Source organism: Bactrocera neohumeralis, chromosome 3 (genome assembly GCF_024586455.1).
Source record: "Bactrocera neohumeralis isolate Rockhampton chromosome 3, APGP_CSIRO_Bneo_wtdbg2-racon-allhic-juicebox.fasta_v2, whole genome shotgun sequence".
Taxonomy (NCBI): domain Eukaryota; kingdom Metazoa; phylum Arthropoda; class Insecta; order Diptera; family Tephritidae; genus Bactrocera; species Bactrocera neohumeralis.
The window spans coordinates 72,840,625-72,860,844 of NC_065920.1; the positions used below are offsets into that span (position 1 = coordinate 72,840,625).

The window sequence follows — 20,220 nt, forward strand, 5'->3', positions numbered from 1 at the left end:
TCGGCAATTGCTCCAATTTACGCGACCGCCAAATGTGATAATGAAATAAACTGCCTTAAAGCGGATAGACCACGAAAAAAGTAAATAAATGGGCAAACAGAAACGCTTGTGTAGTAGAATTTCTGCACTTATAGCTTAGCTCAATTATTTTCTCTCTTTTTTCTACACACGGACGTGAGAAATGAAATGAATGAAATCTTGAAAATTTTAATTTTTTTTTAATTTTTTATCTTTTTTTGGTAAAAGTCGGTTGAAAGAATTGCGCTGCTGACCTCGCTTATTTGCCAATTTAACCGCGCAAATGACTTCCGCACGTCCACGCGGCCACAAAACACACAGGCGCATGAAATATACGCACACTTGCATAAAATACTGAGCAACCTATTGTAAGAAAGGATAAAAAATATCCTTGTTGAATTCAATTGAGCAGAGCTAACCTAGTACACAAACACACACACACATGTGCACATATATAACGGTACATTGATTTTATGTTGCTGTAACGACGGCGCTTATAAATCTCTAAAGTCAGTCTGCGGCCATGCAGGCGGCCAACCCTTTTGCCTTTGTCTGGACTATGCGCTGACCCAAGGCTCATTCGAACTGCACACATACACACAAAAACATATATATGTACACGCATACAATCTTCGTTGAAGAAGAGTCGACGATGCGCGCTCCATAGCTGCCTTTTAAAGCTTTTGTTCCACTGCAAGCTTGCATTTATTTTTGACCACTGATTTATGCTTTCTTTGCTCTGAGCTCACTCCTTTAACGATTTTTGTTTGCTGTTGTTTTTGTGTATTGCTTATTGTTTGCGTCAGTAAATAAATTAGCGCAGTTCATGAAGACCACACCAAATGCGCGTACGAAGATGCATTGCATGAGCGCAAAGAGAAGAGAGAGAGAGAGTACAGAGTCAAACGACTGACCGCCGAAATATTAACAAAAAGCAACAGGAATTACACCAGAAAGGAGCTGCACGGAAAAGCAGCATTTCGGCAGTTTACTTCTTTGGTCCACAGACCGTGTCCTTGCTGTTTGCCACTGCTTCTGCCGCACTTCCTCTCTAGCATCGGTAGTAAATACAGACCGAGCGAACGCTCGCCTCTCCCACTTGATGATGATTGAGCGTCCGTCTATCCGTTTTCGTGAAGGCATTGTTTAATTGCCGGTAATTAACTTTAAATGCGTAGGTGGCACGAAGAAAGACCGACAGTCGGAGAGACAGTAGTAAAAAGAACGCAATGGGGCGTGGTTGATGGGCGTTGCAACGTTGCGAAACAAGCTACAAGCTAATTGTAGTAATGGACTGTGCGGTACTACGACGAAAGCTGACTATTTAAGTGGGGATATTGTTACAGCCGCTGATCGTAAAATCGTGAAGAAAGGCAAAGAATGGAATTAAGCTTTGAAAGAAAGGTTTGCGGATGAAGTGACTTAAGTGTTTAAGAGTTTAATGGACATGCTAAAGAGAGAATGAAGGTTAAGGAAGTGGAAACTTTTGGTTAGAATAATGTTTATCTTTAAGAAGCAGTAAACAATAAGACTGAAAAAATGTGATTCAACCAAATAAGAAGCCAGAATGAGGATAATTTTACATAAAAGCAGAATTATTGGTTATTCAGTTTGTATAATCAAAATATATGTAGGAAACACAGAGATGGCGAAATCTCATTATATTTTGAACATGCAATGCACAGCCAATGTCTTTCTGTGTACTTTAGTGGAGCAGTTGAGCACGCTTTAGCTGATCGAACGTGCGAAAGTGGATTGCGCCAAGTGGTGATTTTGACTTAGAAGACGATTAACGTTCTGAACGCCAACAAAGTTTGAAGATGAGTAACTAGAAACACTACTCTATGAAGATTGTTTCCAAATAAATGAAGAGCTTGCGGAGTCTTTAAGACTCACTCAAGCAATCATTTCAAAACGTCTAAAAGCAACCCGATATATTGAAAAGTAAGAAAATTGGCTGCCATATGAATTGAGGCCGATTTTGTATGTCAGAATTACATTCTCGATGTAACAAAACTACAAAAAGAAGGCGTTTTTGTAACAGATTGGAACTGGTTATGAAAAATGGTTCCATTACAATAACAATAAGCACTAAAAATCATATTTGATGACCAAATAGCCAAATGAACGGTAAATCCGAATATCCATGACACCAAGGTAATATTTTGTGTTTGAAAGGATCAGAAGAGCATGCTATATTATATGCTTCTAACAGGTGATCCAAGTAGAGGTACTTTTGCAATTTCGTAATGGAAACGTTTGACATTTCCTCATGGAAAGTTTAATGCCTTAACAACGTTTATAAACCGTTCCACTTTGTTTCGAAAATTAACATTCGCTTCGCTCAACTTATTGTCAACATAATCGACCTACTGAGCATGGTAATCGCTATATCATCACCGTCTTGAGACCCAGCACTCATTATTGGATAACTTTCGACAGAATAGACCGAGTACAGTAGCTGAGAGTATACACGAAGACTGTGGAGAGTCGATTCGGTCTGATTCGCAATAACTCGGACTGATATATGGAACAACTTCGCGCAGTTGACGTCGAGACCTTAAATTGAAAAGGAACAAAATAAAGCTTGAGCAAAAACTGAAACCGGTCGATCTTCCCAAGCAACATCGTTCCGCTTTTTAGGCTATTGCAAACTTTCAAGAAGATTCGACTTTTTCGAGACAAATTTTATTCAGAGATAAAGCTCATTTATGGTTCAATGGGTATGTATGCCGCATTTAGGACGAAGAGCACCCTAAAGAGATTCAAGAGCTACCATTTCAGCTGGAAAAACCGGCTTAGTGTGGTTTGTGAACCGGCGGTATCATCGGTCTATATTTTTAAAAAATGGTGCCGATAAGAACGTAACTGACAATGGCGACCATTATCATGGGTTTAAACAACCACTTCCCAAAACACTTCGGAGAGCAGATAATTTCACGTTTCATGCCGGTCTATTGGCCACCAAAATCGTTTGATATCATACCGTTAGACCTTTTCCTGTGGGGATATGTATAGTCTAAAGTCTATGCGGGTAATCTCGCCTCAATTCAGGCCTTGGAGGAAAATATCACGATTGTCATTCGCCAGTTACCTATCGAAATGAACCTTATCAGATGCACAGAGTGTTAAATGCAGGACTGTGGTTTCACAATTCCTCACCAGAGAGGCACCTACCGATGTACCTACATATTCATTGCCGAGTGGCTTATCTCTTTGTGAGGAACATTCTCCGAGCACTAATATGTCTTCAATTGCACAAAAATGATTGCGATAGAAAAAATGCTCGACTTACTTCCAAGCAAATGCATCCCACTTTATTTTGCAGAGAAGAGGGGTCAAAATTGTAATGTTATACCTATAAAGAGCATATAGTGAATGTCTAGTTATATTATTTAAACGGAACAGCATTGACCATTTCGTCGTTTTCAAAATCCATGCTAAATAAATTTCTAAAAGTCGTGTAAGCGTGTAGACTTTCAGGAAACTAGTGCTACGCATATGGAGTTAAGACGAGAAATATGTCAGACATTACGATTACATTTCAAAAATTAGGAAGAAAAATGTTTGGGAAAATTAAGCACCACCAACCTCTGCTAACATCACAGAGAGATAGAGACGACAGTGGCAGAGAGCAAATGACTCAGAGCGTGAGAGCAACTGAGAACGATATTATAGAGAGATAGAGAACGGCAGTGACAGGGAGAAAACGACTGAGAGTATGAGAGAAAAAGAGAGATCAACAGAAAGCGAAAGATCAACAAAATGAGAGAATGCTGCAGAATGAATTTTGACAGATAAACCTGTCACGTAGATGCAGAGAATTGTTGATCGATGAGTCAAACTTTTCGCGACGTTATTCACAGAAAGAGAGAAAGATAGAAAGAAACAAGTAAGGAAGGGTTAAGTTCGGGTGTCACCGAACATTTTATACTCTCGCATGATAAAGTGATAATCGAGATTTCATTATACGTCATTTACATATTTTTCAAATACCGTATTTTTGTAAAGTTTTATTCAGCTATCATCATTGGTTCCTAATGTACTATATATTACACAGAGAAGGCATCAGATGGAATTCAAAATAGCGTTATATTGGAAGAAGGCGTGGTTGTGAACCGATTTCACCCCTATTTCGTACACGTCATCAAGGTGTTAAGAAAACATAATATACCGAATTTCATTGAAATCGGTATAGCAGTTCCTGAGATATGGTTTTTGGTCCATAAGTGGGCGACGCCACGCCCATTTTCAATTTTTAAAAAAAGCTTGGGTGCTGCTTCTTTCTGCCATTTTTTCCGTAAAATTTAGTGTTTCTGACGTTTTTTGTTAGTCCGTTAACGCACTTTTAGTGATTTTCAACATAACCTTTGTATGGGAGGTGGGCGTGGTTATTATCCGATTTCTTCCATTTTTGAACTGTATATGGAAATGCCTGAAGAAAACGATTCTGTAGAGTTTGGTTGACATAGCTATAGTAGTTTCCGAGATACGTACAAAAAACTTAGTAGGGGGCGGGGCCACGCCCACTTTTCCCAAAAAATTACGTCCAAATATGTCCCTCCCTAATGCGATCTTTCACTTTAATATCTTTATTTATGGCTTAGTTATGACACTTTATAGGTTTTCGGTTTCCGCCATTTTGTGGGCGTGGCAGTGGACCGATTTTGCCCATCTTCGAACTTGACCTTCTTATGGAGCCAAGGAATACGTGTACCAAGTTTCATCATGATATCTCAATTTTTACTCAAGTTACAGCTTGCACGGACGGACGGACAGACGGACGGACGGACAGACAGACATCCGGATTTCGACTCTACTCGTCACCCTGATCACTTTGGTATATATAATCCTATATCTGACTCTTTTAGTTTTAGGACTTACAAACAACCGCTATGTGAACAAAACTATAATACTCTCGTTAGCAACATTGTTGCGAGAGTATAAAATCAACAGTCACAGTGAAACTGGGACATAGGGAGCAAGTGAAATTGCTTCGGACAAATAAACTTGTCTTCCAGATGTAATGAATATTTGGTAAAGACTTTTGGAACACATTAAAATCGATGAATTTCTTATTTCTGCACAGAATCTTCATAGAGATACTGACGAAGATTAAAGTAATATTTAAGCATAACAGGAAGCTTTGTGGGGTCCTATGTTCCATAAAGGGACTTAAAAAAAAAATAAAGGTATATATGTAATACACCATTTTACATGTTCCTTGAATTTGACACGAGCTTTCTGTAATCGGCACATGCTGTTATAGCCTGGGGACTACAATGAACCTTCGTAAAAAATTATAAACTCAAAGCCAAAAGGATTTGTTAAGAATGACAACAAACTTCCAAAACACAAAGGAAAAATTATGAAATTCAATTAAGAAGACTATGTATTGAGACACATGCTCACAATTTCAAGTTTCTCAGAGAAAACTGGGGTGCATCTTACCCTTTTTTGAAAAACTGCAATGACTCCAAGGCAAGTGTACAAAGTTAACAACTAAACTGCCCACATACCTAAGAATCTAAAACAACACACATAATAAACTAGTACATCAAGCCGAACCGAAAAAAATCACAAAAAGAGCAGCCAACAACAACAACTGTTATAACTACGGATTGACACACTGAATTAAGAACATGCTACCTGTTGACCAAGCGAGGGTCGTCTTCAATGCCAAAGTGGATAGACTGTCAACCACTAAAACTCAATTAACCCCATTTGTGTTGTTGTGACACAGAAGCACACCGTTATACGCACACAAGCATGCGTCAAAGAAAACATAGAGTTGCATATTTGCAGGCGACTTTTGATGAAGAGATATGGTCAAAGTAGAAGAGCGGGGGAGTGGATGGAAGTTCAGAGTGGCAGCGGCCTGCAAATTGCTAGGTGACAGAGTAGGTGAGCCGATAGTTGATGGTGCGGTGAGAGCAAAAAAAGAAAGAGGAGACACACACACATATGTATATGCATAAAGTAACAGTAAAGACTAACTGAAACTGCTTTGGAAAACAAACAGAAGAACTGTGGAATGAAATCGAATACTGTTAGCAACAGAGTTTGGCAAAGAAGACAACAAAACTTGCAATGATGAAGCGCAAACAACAAAAATAGCAGTAGCAACAACAACAATAACAGTGACAACTACAACACCAAGAGTAGCTACAACAACAAAAATAATATCAGTGACAACAACAGGAAGTGTAGCAACAACAACAAGAACAATAGCAATGACAACAACAACAACAATAGTAGAGGCAACAACAACAACAACAACAGCGAGAACAACCACAATAGCAGCAGCAACAACAACAACAAAAGTAGCAAATGAAACAACAATAACGAAAATAGCAGCACCAACAACAACAACAACATCGCCAGCTGCATATTCGATACGCCATGGCAACTTCAAACTGAAAGACGGAAACAGCAATTTTTCACTTAAACCGCATTGATACTCAATAACGAGCGCACAACCTGAAACCCTCGGCGACCAACTGTGGATGAAAAAGTGGACACACTGCCGTTACAAAAGCAACAAAGCGCACTTTGTTAAGGTGCGGCAGGCAGCGAAGTTGGCAAAGCAATGAAAAATTTTGTAGGCAGCAGTCATTTGCCACTTTAACAAATGTCCTGGTGAAAGGAACATCTATTCCAATAAGGCTACCAGCCGATGTGCCATGCACAGAAAAACACAAGCACACATGCGCACATACGGAGCAAGATCGGCATGTGGAGTTCAATAGCTGTAGGCCGCTAAACGTCGGCATAGTCATGACTGCAGCGCTGCACGTTAACGGTAACTGTGCGCCACAGTGGCAGAGAAAACCTTTGCAGCACAGCCGAATGGGCGGTCAAACGGACGGAAGTAACGGAAATACTCAGTGAGGGAAATGAAACATCAATTAAAGTCAAAGCAGCTGTGACCCGGCGGCCGGGCGTAATAGAGAAGAAATAACAGTTGAAATGCAAAAAAAGCGGAGGGAACACATACATACATACATCTATGGATACGTATTTGAGAAATACTTATAGTTGCTGGCAATAGGCACAGTGTTGCCAGCACAAAAAAGCAGCAATGAAATTGGAAACCTTAGGAGAATGTTTGAATGTAAATATGTTTAAGAGTTTTTGCTCTTGTTTTTGCATAACATCGATGTGCAGTTTAGCTAAATTGAAAATGCTGTTGGCAAATTTAACTTTCAGTAACTGTCCGTAAAAGACAAATTGAGTCAAAGTAAAATGTTTGAGCTTTGAAAAGCTAGTCTTAGTTGATTTAGATGCTTAAAGTTGGAAAAATTCAAAGAGCCGCAAAAAATATATATGAAGCAAGCAACAAAATATAAAAAAACTACCTTGCTTTGTTGAGCTTCTTTATAATTTGTTGCCAACTTTAGGATTTTTTTGTTGCTCTTTGAGTTTTTCTAACAGTACTCTCCTAAATCCACTAAACGTGATATACAGTTCTAAAGTATAGGCCTGTGAGCAGACAAGCGACACTAACTCGAAAAGGGTTGAAGCCGATATTGCATGAAAAGCTGCAACACAATTGGTATTTTCAAGTTAACAGTAAATAACAGACCAACTGAAAAGTTCCCGGCTTGACACAGAGTCTAGTCGTTACTAGAATTAAATCCAAATGATTTTTGGTAATTGTGAAAAATTTGTTAAAAAAGAGTTTCGTGTATTGACAAATTATTGCTTTTTGAAAGGAAAAAATATAGTTTAAACAAAAACTTTTTCTTGATGACGAGTTTCCGGACACTGATCCAGGAAAATCAATCATCAAGGATTCGTATACAAAGCTTTGACATGGTAAAATGAGCATCAAAGACGATGAACGCAGTGGATGGCCAAAAGAGGTTGTTACCGAAGAAAACAAAGAAGAACTCAATAAAATAATTTTTAACTTCCGTAAAGTGAAGTTGTTTGAGATAGCAGGCGCTCTAAAGATATCAAGTTAATATGCGCATGATATCATTCAGGAATATTTGATTATTAGAAATATGTGTGCAAAGTGAGTACTGTGCGAGCTTACTTTTGACCAAAAACAACGAAAAGTTGATTATTCAAAGCAGAATTTGGAGATGTTAAAGGGCAAAAAACCCGAGTTTTTGCATCAAAATGTGCAAAGAAATGAAATATGGCCCCATCTTTTCATTTTGAAGTCCAATCGTCTTGAAAAAAAAGTATCATCAACAGCGACTATTATGTAGCATCATCGAACCGTTTGAAGGAGAAAACCGCCGAAAAATTGCCACAAGACGCTGATAATTCACCATATCACAAATCAGTGAAAACGAAAGCAAGAAATCACGGACTGAGACTTAGAATTGCTTCCGAAACAACCACATTCTCCATTTCTGGCGATTATTTTCTGTTGTCAAATCTCAAAAGAATGCTCGCTGGAAAGAAATTTCTGTCGAATCAATAGACAATCGCCGCAACTGAGGCCTATTTTCAAGCAAATGGCAAACGGAAACAGAGATCAATCGGCCGAATATTGTGGCAATAGTGAGCCAAAAACGAAAAAATACGTGAAAGCAGGTCAAAAATCAAGGTTATGTTGAAAGTTTTTTTGAATTATTGAGTTGTGGTGCACTCCGAATTCCTTCATACCGGGCAAACTGTCAACAAGGATTATTATTTAACTGTTCTGCATTGTGTTTGCGCGAAGCTTTTCGTAAAAATAGACCGCAATTATGGGCCAACAACTCTTGGTTTTTACATCACGATAATGCACCGTCGCACACTACATTGATTCTTTGAGAGCTTTTCGCCAAATATTATAAACAAAATCATGTCGCAACCACCGTCTTCGTGAGGTTTAGCTCCGTGCGACTTCTGGTTATTCATCAAACTCAAGCGACTGCTCCGGAAAAACCATTTTGGGTCAATTGAAGACATTAAATGTGAAGCGCTATGCGGATTGAAGGCTATTCTGGAAATTAGTTTTAACTACGGTTTCGAGGAATTGCAAAAACGTTGGTACAACTATATTGGAGTCATGGAGGATTACTCAGGGAAACGACATAGACTTTGAGCAATAAATTAAGAATTTTAAGTTTATAAACAAAGTCTTACCATTTTTGCTCAAATTTGTATTATTGAAACTAAAGGCCTTTTAAGAGGGATCATAAGGTTGCTCCACCATTCAAAATATGGTGTCAAGTTACGCTTCAATTTTTCAGAAAGATACTTTTATCTTCCTACCATGCCGAAATAGCTTCGTTAGCTAGCGACTTATCCAAAATGTGGATATGGGGTATAACACAATGTGATTGGTAGCGCTAATGATATATGACGGCACAACATCTATTGGCAAAATATTATCTCTCCTCTTTGTCATACTTTTTTTCTAAAGAATTTCCTGCATTTTTCTTGATAAGGTATCACCAATTATGGTGAACAATAAATCACGATTAAGATTCATAATAGACGAAACACAAAGAAGTATGTCTCCGTAGCCACTACCATTTAAGTAAACAAAACTTCGAACCGAAATTTTTATTTTCACACAAGCTTGCAAGAGAGAGCTCTTGGTTTTCCTGCTTCTGCCTTCTGCGAATTGAGTAGCATTGATTCCAAAAATTATAGCAATAAGAGGCTGAAAAGACTATATTTCAACCGAAAATTACAAGTGAATATGGCAATTGGTTTAGGTTTTCTTGAAGTCATTGAAAGAGACTACCAAGAAGAAGCTCCTAACATTTTCAAATATTCCAAATGGGATTTCATTGGTGTAAACTTCAATAAAATCTATGTATATATTATGCTCTACTATAGTACTAGCAAGGCGATAAAATAATACATAAATATGTTGTTCTTGGAAACGTTTTCCTTTAAGAGCCTGAAGCATAACTTATGTATTGAAAACGTTTCCAAGAATAACTTATAAGCTTCCAAAAATACGCTGAAGCATTTATAACTGTATCTGCAGTATATAACCTGGATACTCTGTAACATAAATGTTATTCAGCATGCTTCATTTCATTTCTTTCCACACTTTTTTCTAATTTCACGAAATAATCAATTTCACAAAATATCCATGTCATAAACTAAAAAAAAATATAATTCAAACATTTTGCGACATACTTTTCAAATTTTCAAATCTCTTTCATGCTAAACATCTCTTCTGCTCTTTCTGTTTTCCAGCTGCCACAACGCTTAGCACGCATGGCTGGACTCAATCTGCGCGAACCAACAGGCGGTGACTACAGCAACTCGCCATTCGGCAGTCGCACCGGCAGTCGCATGAATTCCGTACGCAACTCCAAAGTGCAAGTCGACCTGAAGGCACTCGACAAGCTCGTATCTAATCTGCTGGAACAGCACACAGCGGCTGTCAAGAACGGCACGGCCGCCAACGCACGCGGCACTTCACCACATCAGCGCAAAACCTCGGTGAAATTAAATCGTTGGCGTCCCACATCACGTTCAGCGCATTCTTTCAGAGCAGCCGAAGGTGGTGCGCCCGGCAGTGGTGGAAACTTTGGCACGGAGCTGACCAGCGCGCTGGGCCTGGCGGGCATGGGTGGCAGCTTGGGTGCCAATACCATGCCCACAATTATGGAGTCGGGCATGAATGGTGCGTCAACGCAACGCAGTGATGTCAGCAACAGCGTCGGTGGTGGCGGTGGCGGTGGCGGTAACGGTGGTGGTGGTGGCGGTAATAGTTGGTCGTCTTCGCTGGAGCGAAATGCACGTGCTGCACGAAATGTGCTCAACACCATAGCGAATGCGCCACAGCGGCTCAGTCAGTCCGTAAATGATGAAGAGACATTAAATTTAACTAAGAACTATGTGCCGTAAGGAGGAAGCAGATGGCAACAAGTAACGACCAAAGTGGTATATAGATATTTCAGTAACAATTTGTGCAATAATCTAGAACTTTCTGATTGTTGTTGTTATTTATGAGTAGCTTGTTAAAAATTGCAATAAAGTATTGATTTTCAGCAAATATTTTGAAGTCAAGAGGATTTTATATACAAAATAAAAAGGAAACTACAACTTCGGCGAATACCGAGGTTATAATATCCTTCAGAGGTTTACTTTTATTAGCATTAATTGCATGCCTGAAAACTTAAAGACTACGTCTCGACCTCTGGATGAAGAACAGGCACTGGAGAAGAGGCGCAGTGAGCCAATTCGCACGACAGCCGGTTCTTCGTTATCGGAATTGACCCGGATTTCCGAAGATCTAACTTCGTTTGACACGGTAAGTTTTCGATTTTTAGGCAGAATGAGCTTTTTCACGGTTGACTCGAAACTAGGAAGGAAGGTGTGGTAATCTTTTGTACTAAACTCTCCGTCACACTTAGCTTAAGGCTACCTGATTGTTTTTGTAGCGGCAGAAATCTTAGCTTTGAGCTCATTCAATGTGCGCCTAAATTTAGTCAGGGAGTGTCACTATCAACATCGTCAATCCACTTTATGGATCACAGCGGAATCGCTGGAAATTACTTCGCCGATGAGCTAGCAAAAGGGTGCTCGCTTCCTCCGCTCACATCGCAATAGGAACGAGTTGAATCCACGTTCTTACCTTGAATAACAGCTCTGGAATTCCTATGAGCTTTGCAGGCATTGATCTGCGACCACACTCTGCGTGACTGCCACACCAAAAAAGAACCTAAGAGATCTGCAGAAATTTTTTCCTTGCAAAGTTCATCTTGTATGGAAGAAGGCGAGGTGGAAACTCGTGATCGAGTCAGAGCGCTTCGTTGATTTACGAGGATCTTAATGACTCGCTCGCTTTCTCTGCTCACATCCGATTGGGAACAAGTTGGATCCCGGTTATTGTTAAAAGTAATGTCTCGATTTTGATTTGGTCAATTGGAAAACTGGAGATACTGAATTCAGAATGTAAAGATATTAAGAAGAATCGTTGACGTCTCAGTTAACCTTTGTCAACTTATTGCTGAGCTTTTGTTGTTCTTTCACAAATGAAGTGTAACAGAAGACATTGCACATAAGCAAATTAAATATTCCAAGATTACAAGTAAAATCCAAGAAACCACAATACAACAACAACAATTTTTGTGCCTGCGGCTCACGCTGTGGCACGTGGCGCCTAAACACCACATCAGACAAAGACTGCCGATGGCATGATTATGCGTATTTATGGCTACCGTTATAAAATTAAAATTTTATTATTTATCATCTGAGCCACTCACTGGCTGCCAGCTTAGTATTAATCCAGATTTTCTTAACCGTGAAAGACAACAACATTGTAGAAATCGCCCGAAGTGGCTGAGAGCCACCAGCAATACGCAGGTAATAACGGTTATTAAGCAGCAAATCACCTGTGGGTTGGGTAATGAATATAGAAATATACATATTTACACATTTCACTGTGGGCGTTCAGGTGTAATAATAACGGTCATTAGCGGAAAAAATGCTTTATTTAGCTTATTAAATTCACTGGCAGGTGTGTACATAATCAGGAAAAAATTTAAGTGATTTTTAAAAGATTTCCACTGCTCGAAATTAATGCAAATTTTATGGCGCTGCAAATTGGTTAATGGGGCTAATGAAACTTTGTGAATTTTTCTGAAATTTTGGCTACCTTCGAGAGCAGGTGAGAAGTGAATATTTTAAGATACCTTAATTAGCCTTTGAAAGGATCACATAACTGCTTAATTGCGGTTAATTGGGGGTCATTTGAAGAGTTAAGGAGACTGAAAAGTATACACGAGAGATGGTTATTTGAAAATTATTTAGTCAAACGAAAAAAATTTAAAAAATTTTATATTATTTGGGGCTTGGAATAAGGATACTGCGAAAAAAAACATATACATACATATGTACAGCAATGATTTTCCAGTAAATAAGTACCAGAATCTGTTATTGAAATTAACGTTGCCAAACCATTCTTATACTTTCGACCTAAACTGAGAGGATTATGAACATCAGATTAACTTTAAAAGTTAACTTTTTAAGTAGAAACCTATAATATACAAATTAGAAATTTTAATCTTAAAATTTCAATTTAAATTATGATCGAAAAAAATAGCTATCAGCTACCTAATACACAATACATTAAACTTTTCCTTAAAAACCTCCCAAAAATATATTTTTAACCAGAAAATAATTTGATAAACCTTCAGTCCCAGAAAAATATATCTTTTCCAGCAAAAAATCGTTTCAGTTTCCAAACAGTTTAATTATGAAAATTTTATTCACTTAAAATACTTTGAATTCTACTCACATGTCTTTCTAGCAAACTCGGGAGATGATCGCTTGGGCGCCTCTCGGGATCCATGTTACGATAAAAGGCAGTTAAGTTGGCGCCCAGGCGTATTGTCACTTCATAACGAGTTTTACCGTTGCGTGCTGGAAAAGAAAGATTATAGCTGGCATGAGGACTAAGTTGAGATTAAAATACGAAATAATATTCAATGCTTTTTTTTTAAAGGAAAGAAAAATAATTTATGATTGAAAAAATTAAGAAGAAACATTTTTTCATGCAAAGATTGCAAAATATTTGAGTGAAAAAGAAATGTTTGCAATTACAGTATTTTTGCAATACATTTTCAGAATAACGAAACAATGAAATAATAATCAAGTTACCGCACGAATATAGTAAGGTTACGGTTAGGTTTGATAGCTAATCCAGAGATCGCACTTGCACTATATGCAGTCCTTTGTGAAGCCATAAAACTAAAACTTCAGTTGTTCGAACTTACATGTCGTCGAAGCGTCTTATGGCCAATTAAACGTTTGATGGGTGAGAAAGTGAGAGCTCCTAAGTGTTTAAGCCTTAATCTCGCAAACAAGAAAAAATCAAGAAAAATTGCTTGCAGGTTTCCACCTTCTTCTCCCATACAGCTTCTGTGCTTATCGTACGGCAAGATTCTCAACCTTATAGCGTGGACGTCGATAGGAGAATGATCTCTTAGAATTTCCATAACTAGTTAGAGACTAGCCTTACTAAGACCAAAGAGCACACTGAATCTCTTACCATCAAGTAGTTTATCAACCAACCATTCTTGCGATTCCGCTGCGACCAGGTAACCATACTAGTGTTATCACAAAGTGACTCGATGCCATTGATAACGAGGTAAGGTATTTCTTAACTACCCCTGAATGCGCGCTAAGTGAGGTCAAGTCTAGTATCGCCGCCCTTCCATCAGATTTGGTAGTCCCTTTTTTGAAGGAGGCTGCACTTCGGAGCAGTAAATCTACAGCTACCTTATTATCAAGCTTTCCTTGAAAAACACTCCAATAGTCAAAAAACCTCAAAATGAAGTTGAAAATATACCCCTCCACCAACCTTCGCCCTCAATCCTTGACCCGTCTATTCTACTGCCTATTTTCTCGCAGATACGTGGATAGAGAAAAAACAGCCAGAGTTTGGCATAACGACTCCATGATCGAAGAGATTTGGTATAATATAATATTAAATGTCATGATTGAAGTGGACCTTAGTGAAGCATACAAGCTTATGAGTGCCGGTCGTTGAACGCTCCAGAGCTTCAATGCATTTGCGATATTTTACGGGTCACTTCACCAGACAAAGATCTCATAAAACGTAATGGGTTTGACTTTGGTGCCGTAAAGTCAGAGTACATTCGGTGAGTGGCTCCACCTTTTGCCAATGGCTCCTCTGCAGCAGTTTTCCTCAATATCAGGCTTCCATGAAAACTTCCTATTTAGGAAATGAGCAAACTAGTTCGTTTTCTGTATCCGCAGATTGCAGCCGAATGCTTCCCATCCACTGCAAACGTTCCTCCGGAATCTAATATCTCCTAGTAAGTAAAACAATCTTATTGTTATTCGGAACATTAGGACGACCGTCTATTCAATTAGTTACGACGCTAAGTTACCCTTGCGTCAACTTGCACATGGTAATTAAAAGCTTTCTACATCTTCTGCATAAGCAACCACTCAGCAGGCATGATCCTGCGATTTATTGAGTAGATCGTTAATAAGCACAACTCATAGAAGAGTAGAAAGAACTCAACCTTTTTGGTTGTCCCATTTCATCAACCTTACAACGGTCAAGAGCTGTTACAATTACCATAATAGGATAGTAAACAGGTCGCTGTTTACTAAAGTAATATTAAAATAAGCATGTTGCAATCCTGATAATTAGTTCCTCAGAATGTGCCTTCTTTTGTCCCAATATATCAGCCTCTCAAAAGCTTTGAATAAAAAAGAGAAGGGGCTGAAGGTCCTAAAGTCCATTGCCGGGGCGTAGGAGCTCTTACCCGCTTTGGGAACATAACTATGGATCGTCTCCAGCCCCTCGGCATATATGCTCGCCTTACGCATAGATGGTGACGGCCAGTCAGAATAAAGTTAGGTTAATTGAATTAAATTTTATTAATTCTTATTTTTAGGAATGTAGATATTCATCTAAAATTGGCCAAAGCGAAATTAGATCAAAAATTTATGGTAGGACTGTAACTACTACTGCACACTAATTCATTTTGTGACTGCCAAATTGGATAGGCAAATAAGCTATTGTTTTAGCAAAGTCACACACCTAAATCAACTGTACTCATATTGTTATTGAAAAACTCCGTGTAAGAATAAGATTGAATACAAGAAAACTTTCATTTAAACTTAAAAAATATACTATTTTTTAAGAAAATATAGCTTAAACCAAAGCTCCATTTAATACAATAAATCTGTGTTTTCATTTCAACTTTTAAAATCTACAAATTCTTATTAAACAATTTATTAGCCTTTTACACATTATTTTCACTTTCAACTTACCACTAATTTTACTAGCCTTTCGCAGTGTGATGCCTTCACCGCCGCGTTCAAAGTCACATTCTTTATGACAATCACTCGATGTGGAATTGGAAGTGCAACCTGGTTATGGAAAGAGAAAATAATATTATTATATACTTTCTTATGGTGCAGTATGTTCTACATATTATCAACCGACCACTCTCAACAACACAGAATACTCTGAATAAGCAAATACTACGAAAAGGATATTAGGTTTAAAGGTTTAGCTCTTCCAATCAACTTTAATGTTTAAAGATTTCTCATAAAAGAAATGTGGGGTGATAGGAGGATGCTATTAGATGAAAATACTATGGTGGGAGAAAAAATCTTTAAAATACTTAAACTTAAACTTTTGATATCATAAAAACGATAAAGTAAATGAAAATGGTTACAGATTTTTCGTGGCGCATTCAATTTTCTGCAAAATATATGAAACGAGCATAAATGCTGAAAAAGAAGACAAGTTTCTTGACTTTCCTGCGCAGGCGACTGAGGATTCCAACTCCGGCAACATGAGGAGCCCCATAAGAAACTAGCCAAGAAGGAGTTGAAGACAAAAGCGCGTACAAAGCGGCAGTCGGAATATGCAACCGTCTCGAAAGCAAGTCCAGCCTGAAGGCAGAAAAGTTGAAACGACTGGCTTCGGCTAGAGAAGAGCTGAAGAACGGCCGGGCACACTTCGGTACGTGCAACTGGTGTAATGTCTCGGATCCATCGTATGCTAATCGCATTGAGGAGCATATTGTTGGAAAGAGGCAGCGTTTGACGGAGAGCGAACCGAAAGCGCCCTTGAAAAAGAGGAAGGGCAGAGACGTTGCCGGGAAGCTAGACGTCAAGCACGCGGACGACAAACGGACAACGTCCAAGGCAGCGGCGGCAGACAATGAGATTGTGAAACGGCATTTGTATGTCACGTTCATAGACGGCAGTAACCCGCTGGGACAAGGGTCACAGGAGTGGTTAAAAAGTGTAAATGAAGCTATTGAAAGCCATCTTCTCGAGAATGGACGGCGAATAAGCGCACCCATGGCTCGGAACATGCTCTGTGGCTGCTACAACGACGAATCCGGAAGTGTCTACTAGTGAAATAGTGGACGAAATTGCCAAGAATGGTGTACGGCTAACACCCGAAAACGTGATCAACATTGAGAAACCCATGCATTTTCTACACAACGATCTGAACAGAAGCATGGTAAAGAAAATCAAAACCCGATGGAATGAGCTACCTGGGTGCAAAACTGCAAAAGTCATGTACACAACGGTAGAACAGAAGGACACACAGTTCTTATTGGTACTCGATAGAAGAGACTATAGGAACATGATGGTAATACTAACTGGTCACTGTCTGGCGGCGACACATGGGCAGAGAATGGGACTGACATATCAAGAAGTCTGCAGGAAATGTCTAGAGCAGAGCACCAGGAAAACAATGTGGCATCTCTTGTCCCCTTGTCCTGCATTGGTAAGACTAGGCTGTAAACATCTGGGGTCTCCACAGTGAGGTTTCGATAGTGGGGCCGCAGAGTCTGCTAAAACTAGCGTCAAGAGCTGGCATACTAAGGGATGACTACTCCTTGGACCTAGTAACTGAACTCCATAACGTATCGGAAGGAACCAAAACCGATCTATGCGTGGCTCATTGGCCTACCTAACCTAACCTAGCCTATGAAACGAGATATTTTCAAGGTGTTTGAAGCGAGATTGAAATAAAGAACACCGTTGCAACCAGGAGCTCATACATAGAGAGACTTTCTTATAGGTGGCTAAAAACCTACTTTTCAAAGTACTACGCAGGGTTAGGCGCTGGATTTGGGGACCGCCACGAAAGAAACACTACCAGTGAAAAAGCAAAAACAGCCTCCGATGAAGACCCTCCTTTTGATGATGACCATGACAAACGCACTAAACGATTTAAAGACATGCACCTGGAATGTTCGGTCCCTTAATTGGAAAAATGCCGCTACCCAGCTGGTTGATGTCCTCATTAGAGTGAAGTTTGGCATCACCGTCGTCCAAGAATTGCGACAGACGGGACAAGGATTGAGGCGAGTAGGTCCTTGTGGCATTTACGCACGTCAACAAACAGAAGGAAGGCTCGACGTCGAAAAGCTGCAATCACAACAGACTGCCGAACGTTTCTACTGCACTCCTGCTCTCTGAGAGCACATATCAACAGCTCGGTATAAGGGAACTGTGGGACGGCATTTCAAGCTCTTTACGTACAGCTGCAACCGAAACCTTTGGTTTCCGGAAAAGACAAAAGAACACATGGTACGATGAGGAGTGCCGTGACGCAGCGGAGAGAATGCAGACTGCCTACCTCGCAACGTTACAATCGACCACAACACTTGCGGGATGGGAAAGATACCGAGAGCTGAAGAGGGAAGCGAATTGCATCTTTGAAATTTCAATACAAAGAACCTAAACTTTATTCTTCTATTCAATATGGACTCTAAAGCTCACATTCTAATTGCATATGCGCAGATTTAACACAAAAATTAAATAGCTCTTCCAATCAACTTTACCATCGTCATGCTTACACAAAGTAATAGCAAACTCACACCAACAGGAATCCTTAAAAAATGTTTTTCAAAATTCAATTTGATGCGATAACCTGTGAAAATGTTTCAACAGTTATTGCGCAATGTCACAACAGCCCTTGCTGCAATCGAAAATCTGCCACAGCGTCAACTGAGCTATGTTCGCCCCAAGCGTGCATGACGATGCTCACGTGCAGACGCATTTATGGTTGCGTGTGTGTGTGTATATGTGTGAATAAAAATTTCAAGTTTCTTTAGCAACAGCAGTGACACATTGCAGCTGGCTGACGATAGTAGCTGCGGCATGTGGCAAGTAAGGAAGTAAGCAAGCGAAATTGCTGCTATGCTTTGTTGTTGGATTTCTACAACAAATGTTTACATACATCCAAACTTATATAAAACACACTAGAGTGCTGCTACAACTACTTTTGTGTATGTATGTGTATGTAGTTGAAAAGCTCGCACTCGAAGCACACTCGTGTGCCACTCCTTGCCAGCCTTTGCTGCATGCTTTGCTCGCATGCTTGTCAAGTAGTTGTGCTGCACTATGCTTTCTTCTCGCCGACTTCTTCAATAGATTTTTGTTGCTTTTGTTTTTATTTTTCTGCTTCAATATGTTGCGTACGTGTCGCCGTAAATGTAGGTGTTCTACAAGCGAACCCGCACACTCCCTCTCTTACGGCTGCTTCAATGCACTGCTTAACCGCGGCTTAAGCGCTCAAATAGTCGTTTTAGTTTTTGTGCTTCTTGCTCTTTTGTCTTTCTTCTTGTTTGCCAGCGCTATAGTCACCTGCTTCGCTACTGTAACGTGTCGTTCTTGTGGCGATATTTCATATACAATCGCTTTTTGTCAGTTGCACTCATTTTTTAACAACTCACTCAAGTGTGCTAAGGTGTTGTTATTCTAACGGCAGATTAGTTTGTTGTGTTCTTTTGTTAGTGTGTGTGTGTGTGAAACCGCAAAGTATTTGTTTTTGACACAGAAGTGTCTTGACGCCTGCGAAGCCACTAACGGGTTTACCCTTGAACACTTGACTGAAAGCATATGTCCTTGTTTCTATATATACATATCTGCTATTAATTTATTAAGTATGGGATATTTATAGATTATGTAGATAATTTTACTAAAGAGTTCATTTATCAATGTCAAGCTCTCAATTAATAATTTTAGTTTTTCGATATTTATTAAATACAACTTCTTTAGAATTGTTGCCTCGTTAATAAAATTTTCGAAGACCTTACTGTTCGAACTTAAATGCTATTCGAGGGAAACCAATGTCTGTATATCTACGAATTAGTTCCACCTGAAATTTTGTAAACGTCTCTTTCTCTACATATAGTTGATTATTTGTCGGATTTACTGTTATCGGTCTAATATAACTTATAGCTGCCATATAAGCTGTACGATCAAAATCAAGTCCTTATATGGAAAACTTTTTCATTTGACGGGTTATCTTCATTAAATTCAGCATGGATTATTTCTATAAAAAATGGGAGAATATCTGAAGAAATGGTTCATATCGGATCACTATAGCATATAGCTGTCATACAAACTGATCGATCGAAATTAAGTACTGCTATGGAAAACTTGTTCGGTTGACGAGATATATTCACGAAATTTGGCAGGAAATACTAGTCAAAGCTAACCTTTATTCTGCATATATATTAATAAGATCGGATCACTATAGCATATAGCTGCCATACAAACTGGAAGTTTAAAATCAAGTCCTTATATGGAAATATTTTTCATTTCACAAGATATCTGCATGATATTAAGCATAAGATATATTCTAAAGCAAAGCTACAATCTATGAATATAGTGTTCAGATCGATTCACTATAGCATATAGCTGCCATACAAACTGATCTATCAAAATCAAGATGAAATACCCTCTCATGCTACAAAAAATGCACCTATGAAG

General features: G+C 39.1%; 2 protein-coding genes across 2 annotated transcripts in view; one reads left to right on the top strand and one right to left on the bottom strand.

The window, feature by feature from the left end:
* LOC126752170 (uncharacterized) overlaps positions 1-10,961 on the top strand; it is a 122,968-nt gene extending 112,007 nt beyond the window's left edge. The window contains exon 13 of the mRNA XM_050462776.1: positions 10,177-10,961. Within this exon, the coding sequence (XP_050318733.1) occupies positions 10,177-10,833 (657 nt within the window). The 3' untranslated portion in view covers positions 10,834-10,961. The remainder of the gene's footprint in view (positions 1-10,176) is intronic.
* Positions 1-20,220, bottom strand: part of LOC126752165 (uncharacterized) — a 565,185-nt gene that overhangs the window by 310,723 nt on the left and 234,242 nt on the right. The window contains exons 7-8 of the mRNA XM_050462767.1: positions 15,742-15,840; positions 13,229-13,353 (exon numbers count right to left, since the gene is read on the bottom strand). Coding sequence (XP_050318724.1) covers positions 13,229-13,353; positions 15,742-15,840 — 224 coding nt within the window. The remainder of the gene's footprint in view (positions 1-13,228; positions 13,354-15,741; positions 15,841-20,220) is intronic.